The 6,049-nt window shown below is 56.9% G+C and overlaps 1 protein-coding gene across 1 annotated transcript; it reads left to right on the forward strand.

The window, feature by feature from the left end:
• The first annotated feature begins 2,219 nt into the window (after positions 1-2,219).
• On the forward strand, positions 2,220-3,423 carry LOC120760187 (P2Y purinoceptor 1-like). The gene has a single exon (XM_040080168.2). It carries the CDS (start codon positions 2,220-2,222, stop codon positions 3,267-3,269), a length of 1,050 nt encoding a protein of 349 aa, XP_039936102.1. The 3' UTR covers positions 3,270-3,423.
• Positions 3,424-6,049: the final 2,626 nt, after the last annotated feature.

Consider the following 6,049-nt stretch of genomic DNA (forward strand, 5'->3'; position numbering starts at 1 on the left):
TAAGGCGAAACATTTTCAGAAACCAAGCGCAGGAATGCAGCGCTCAACTGGAAAAAAAAAAAAAAAAAAAAAAAAAATCAAGTAGATCAAATGGGTTTTTTATTTTTCCTGGAAACACATGATTCAGGTTATGCGCTTGCAGAGCTGTCTTGGCCCTGTGTTCTCATCCTGACATCAGCACTGCTGTTGCCTGCCAGAGCCAGGAGCCAGAGGGGAGTGTCCTCATGCAGGATGTTTGGGCAGAGCTGGCAGTAGCACCCGTACTGCGAGGGAAAACGTGGGTCAAGTGAACACCTCAAACACACAGGAGGCAGGCACAAGAGAAAAGCTCTGTGACTGCACCTCCAATGGGTCCAGGGAACGGGAGATGTGGAGGGCATGGAGCTCCAGGCATTCCTGGGCAGCTCTCCCCATGCCCTGCCCTGCTCCTCTCTTCCCATGGCAGGATGCACCAGCTCCAAGCTTTCATTCTCGGGACAGGGAAAGCTTTGTCTCCTTTGCTGAGAGCACCTCATGACCCTTCCCATGATCACAGAAGTCCTCCCAGCCAGCTGCTGTCTCTGCCTCAGCTTCCCCAAAGGTTGATGCTCTGCAACAGAGAACTGCTCCCAGTCTGTTCCTCTCCTCTCGCTGCCCTTCCACATTTCCACAGAGTTGTTCTGCAGGCGTCACCCCAAGCCCAGGCTGCAGGAGCAGCTGAAGTGCACAGAGGTGAAGGGAGCAGGAGCAGGGCAGGATGGAATCACTTCCCCGAGCGCACCCCCGTGGAGCCCCTCTGCCGCTGTCACTCCAGGAGCACAGACCCACCAGAGCCTCTGCAAACCGCAGCAAAGCCATGCCTTCGCCACATGGAAACAGCTTTTACACTTCATCTTTTCGGTGGCACACCCACAGTGGTGAGATTTTATTACACGGGCAGGAAATAACACACAACGTTTCCCACCGCGTATCTGCTCCAGCAAGCGCTTTCTAAAGTCTACAAACAACTGGCGCTCTCAACACGCAGCTCCCACCGCCCCACCGTGTCCCGCAGTGCCGTGCCCGAGCGCGGTCCAGCGGAGGTGTGCAGCTGCTCCCGAGGAGGGATGGATGCGCTGCCGGGATGGCTGGGCAGGACTCACCCTCCCTCCTCCTCCTCCCACCCCCTGCCCGGATTCAATTCCCGGAAAGCAGGCGGACGTGGCCCTTCCAGAGCCTAGCCTTTCACCTCTAGTCGTTTCCCCGAGGTTCTTTTCCTATGACTTATGGGGGTAAATCATCTCCCTGCTGATTGTTTCCTGTTAACTCCCGCACCTGCAGATGGAGTGATTTCTGGCCCCGTTTAGGCTGCTCAGCGGTGCGATCGGGGCTGCCCTTCCTCGGGGTCTGCTTTGGGGTGACCGGTTTTAGCTCTTGCCTCCGTTTCACAGTGTCTGGGTGTCCCACGGCCCCTGTGACAGCACAGGAGGGGCACAGCCCATCTCACGTCCTCCCTGCGCGGCTCCGGACCGCTCGAAGGAGGGACGGGGAAAGGGTTTTTGCGCTTGGGGAGGGAGATAGAAGCAGGCAGCAGGAGCGGCTGTAGGGAGGGGGCCGCTCTCGAGCAGGGCGCACTCTGCCTGTGCTCGGGCAGACAGCCTGGTACATCTCTGCCTGCTGGCACTGCCTGCGGCACCGGAGACGGCAGCCTGAGCCCCATGGAACGCTGCCGGTCTCCTCCTCACCTCTGCTCCCGGTATTCCTGAGCCTTTGAGCCAGGAAAAAGGGCTGTCAGGAATAGCAGGAAGGGCGGCTCATGGGGGTGCAGCCTTCCAGCCCCCGGTATGGAAAACTGGGAGGTTTCTCCTGACCGCGAGTGGGACAGAATAGAAACGGGCTGAAAGCTTTGGCTCCCCTCCTCAGGCATCCCCTCTGCCACCTCCCTGCCCTCCTGCTCCCTCCAGGCACTTTCAGCGCCCAAAATACCCGAGGGGCTGCGTGTCCTGGCGCCCGGCTCCGAGCGCCTCAAGCGGGCTGGGGGAGGCGCCGAGGGAGCGGCGGAAGCCGCTGCGCTGAGGCTGCTCTCGGCACATCCTCCCCGTGCCCCGGGGGAAAGTACAGCGCCCTGAAGTCCCGGGCCGGGCTCAGCAGGAGCAGAGAGGTGAGAGGAGCCGCAGCTTGTGCCAGGGGATTGCCGCGGGCACCGGCTCCTCCGAGCGGTGCCAGCCGCCGCCGCCCCGGGCAGCGCTGCCGCGGTCCCCATGGCCGCGGAGGCTCTCTCCACGTGGCCCGGCAACGGCAGTCGGGCTCCTTGTCCCGTGGATTCCGCCTTCGCCCAGCGCTTCCTGCCCGCCGTGTACCTGACCGTGATCCCCCTGGGGCTGCTGGGGAACGGGCTGGGGCTGTGGCACCTCTGCACGGGGCCCCGCGACGCTGCCCGCCAGTCCCTCAGCCTGCTGGTGGGCAACCTGGGGCTGGCTGACCTGCTCTACGTCAGCACGCTGCCCTTCCTCGTCAGCTACTACCTGCGAGGCAGAGTGTGGCTCTTCGGGCAGGCCTGGTGCCGCCTCACCCGCAGCCTCTTCCACCTCAACCTCTACGCCAGCATCGGCTTCCTCACCTGCATCAGCATCCACCGCTACCTGGGCATCGTGCACCCGCTGAGGGCGCGGGGCAGGTGCCAGGGCGCGGCCGCTTCCGTGTGGCTCAGCGTGGCGGTCTGGGCGTGGGTCCTTGCACAGATAGCTCCCGATCTCGCCTTCAGCAAGACGAATGACGCGGGGACGAGCTGCCATGACACGACAGGACACGAGCGCCTGGGCGTTTACCTGCCCTACACCTTTGCTGTCACCGTGACTGGGTTTGTCGTCCCCTTCCTCATCATCATCGGGTGTTACTGCCACGTGGTGGTAGTGCTCTGCAAGAACGACAGCGTGGAGCTCAGCCTCAGGAGGAGAAGCATCGGGCTGGTGATTCTCGTGATGGTTCTCTTTTCCATCTGCTTCCTCCCCTACCACGTCTTCAGAAACCTCAACTTGTTTTTTCGCTGGCAACCCCGAGGGTCGTGCACACAGGCTTCAAAGGATGTCTACGTTTCCTACCAGGTGACTCGGGGCCTGGCCAGCCTCAACAGTGCCCTCAACCCCCTGCTCTATGTGATTACCAGCAAAGACTGGAGGTCACGGGTGAGGAGCATCCGCCAAAGCGCCAGGTGGTGTCTGAGGCCACCCATCCAGCAGAAAACCTCCTGCCAAGAAACTGAGGAGAGGAACATCAGCCTTTGTACGGGGAAGGCTTCTAATGAGCTCTGACGTACCTGACACCCCCACTTCTGCCGCATCAGCTTGTGCTTGGCCCTGCCCTGGGGGGAGCCCCCCACCTTGGCACCTGCTTTGCAGAGATGGTGACAGAGATGGAGACCGTTTTGCCTACAGCACGCCTGGAGATAGGAAGAGATGATCACGTTTGCTCCAGTCCAAAGCGTTTCCCTGCAGGCTCTCGTGCAGCAGTCTGAGCTGGTTAGCATCCCATTGCTTCCCAGCTCCTCTATGGCTGAGGGATGGCAGGCGATGTCCCTCCACTGCATCCTCTCTAGTGCACATGGCTTTGAGACTGGATTCCCTCTTTCACCTAAGGAGAGGTCCTGTGCTGCAGAACAGCTGAGAGGGTGAAGTTTTGCAGCAGGGGGAGAGCTTTGGAAATGGAAATATTCATTTAAAAAATCAGATTTTAAGTGCCTTAGTAAGCTGTGCCAGTTCCTGGGTGACTGAGCTGTTTCACGATCTGTGGGATCCTCTACTGCCCACCTCCTTTGCAGAAGAAAAAGACATTTTTGGCATTACTCCCTCTCTTTTGGAAGAGCACATAGCAGAACTAACAAATGGGCATTTTAAAGTTTTTGGAGGCTGTTGGTTGGGGTTTTATTTTGGAAGGTGAATGGCTGCAGTAGCCTGTACTGCTTTCAGTGGGAAAATGCCAGGAGAGTTTGCAAATCTTCAGGTGGGTGCTTGTATCTTGCATCCAGCCTTGTGAGGGCATTAGCTATGACTTGTAGAAATCAGATGTGCAAATAAAAAGAGAAGCAGCACTGGTGTGATGGCCTGTAAAGGCAGGATGTGATGGCAAGAGCAGATTATTGTAATCACAGAGGGTGACAGATCTCTGCTTTGGGATGAGCAGAGGTTCCCAAGCAGTATTTTGGTTTTTGATCTTGGTGCTACCCACTACAAACAGCTCAAACATTTCAATTCAATAATGTCATTTGCAGCAGCTTTTGGAGCCCAGCTGTAGGAAGCGGACTGTGAGTTAAAATCAACCCTTTTCGGGGAAAGCACTGGCCCACGGACGGATGTTGTGCTGTTTCCCTGACATTTATCTGTGTCAGCTGTTCCTCACACAGACCCACCTTAGCTGGGCAGAGGAAGGAGCAGGGGTGGCTTTCAGCGCAGTTAATGTGCCTACAGTGCAAATAAACCCCTCATGCTTTCAGTTGTGAGTCGTCTGGCTTCTTTTAAAGCTTTATGGGAACCTGGGAGCCAGCTGGCCTGCGGGTTGGGGCAGGGGCCTGCCTGCTCAGGGAGTGGTGATGATCTTCCCAGTGCTCCGCAGACAGGGAACTGCTGGGAGACTGCAGGCAGGCGGTGGAGAGTCATCTGTGACAGGCACACACTGAGGAGTCTGCTCAGCACCAGTCAGGGGACCAGCAGAGCCTGAAGTGTCCAGCTCCCACCTCATCCAGAGGAAAACCAAAGATAAAGCATGAATTCACCAATGAAATCTTCTCTGTCTGACATTAGGATCAGACCTGGTCCCTGCTTCTTGCACACATGCTCCAGATCTGGGCTTCTCCAGAGCTCTGAACTCTTCTCCTTTCCTCAAAAAACACCCACGCCCCTGAAAGCTGTCCAGCTCTTTCATCTTCACACATGGGTCCTGTCTGAGATGCTGTAGCTCCCCACAGAACCAGCCTTGGCTCCCACAGCCCATGGGAGCTGTGACACCCTGCTGCTGCCCCCACTTTGGACAGGATTGAAGTAGAGCATCACTGCATGCTGGGGAGGGAGCGCTGTGTGGGATGTGCCAGCAAAGTCTGCTCTCACCCCCTGCCCAGGTGTGTCTTCTTGTCTTCTCCAGTGACCCCTCCCTTCACTTTTAATCATTTTAATTATGATTTAAAGATCTGTGTCTTAAGAAGCATCTCTGAGCCCCAGGGACAGCTGCAGGCATAAATCTGCACATTTTTCTGTGTTCTGAATCTGTCAAAGCAGCAAAAGCCAGTAAGGATCTGTGTGTTGGGCTGATGTCCGAGATATTTTGGGTGGGATTTTTAATTCTTTGTTAATCTATAACTTCACAGTCCCCTGGATTCTCAGACAGTGCTGCTTCCCATGTGAACTGGAGGGAATGAGCTCTTTCTCTTTATTAGGTGTGTGTGTAATTAAGGCTCAGCCCCTGGCACATGAGCCTCTTCACAGCTGGTGAGGGGGCAACAAAAGCACTCTCCTTCCTCCAGCCTCCTCTCCTCCATCCCTCCTTCCTTCCCTCTGCCAGGGAGGTTCCTTCCCTCCCAAAGAGCACCTGCTGTCCTCTGTGGGACATGCAGGTGTGTGGTCACCGCAGGGATCCTGCTCAAAACCTGTGGGCACTGCTCCCCCCTCAAAACCTCCCAGTGCTCTTTATCCCCTGGAACCAGAGGGTGGGACTGTCCCTGGAGCAACCAGCATGGGCAGCACCCAGTCTGCCCCAGGTCCCGCTTGTGGCAAAAGAACTTTTGGGAAAGGATAAACAGGCAGGGAAGGTGGGGAGCTGTCATAATCCTCCTTCCCCTTCTCCCAGCGCTCTGCCAGATGCTGGCAGGGCCACACACAAACATTTGCTGCTGGCAGGAAGGGGCCCGTGCCACTGTGCCACGGTTATCTCCTGAATCATCACCCCTTTTGGGCTCCTGGCTTATGACGAGTTGAACGTTTCTCTTTCCCTCCTTTGGCCATTGCCAGACTCTGAAGATGTCTAAAAGCGAGTGAGAGGAATCCCACCTGCACTCTCTGCTTTTCCCACAGCTTCTGTGGAACAGCAGCTTGGAGCAATGGTC

The sequence above is a fragment of the Hirundo rustica genome, chromosome 16, assembly GCF_015227805.2.
Source record: "Hirundo rustica isolate bHirRus1 chromosome 16, bHirRus1.pri.v3, whole genome shotgun sequence".
NCBI lineage: Eukaryota > Metazoa > Chordata > Aves > Passeriformes > Hirundinidae > Hirundo > Hirundo rustica.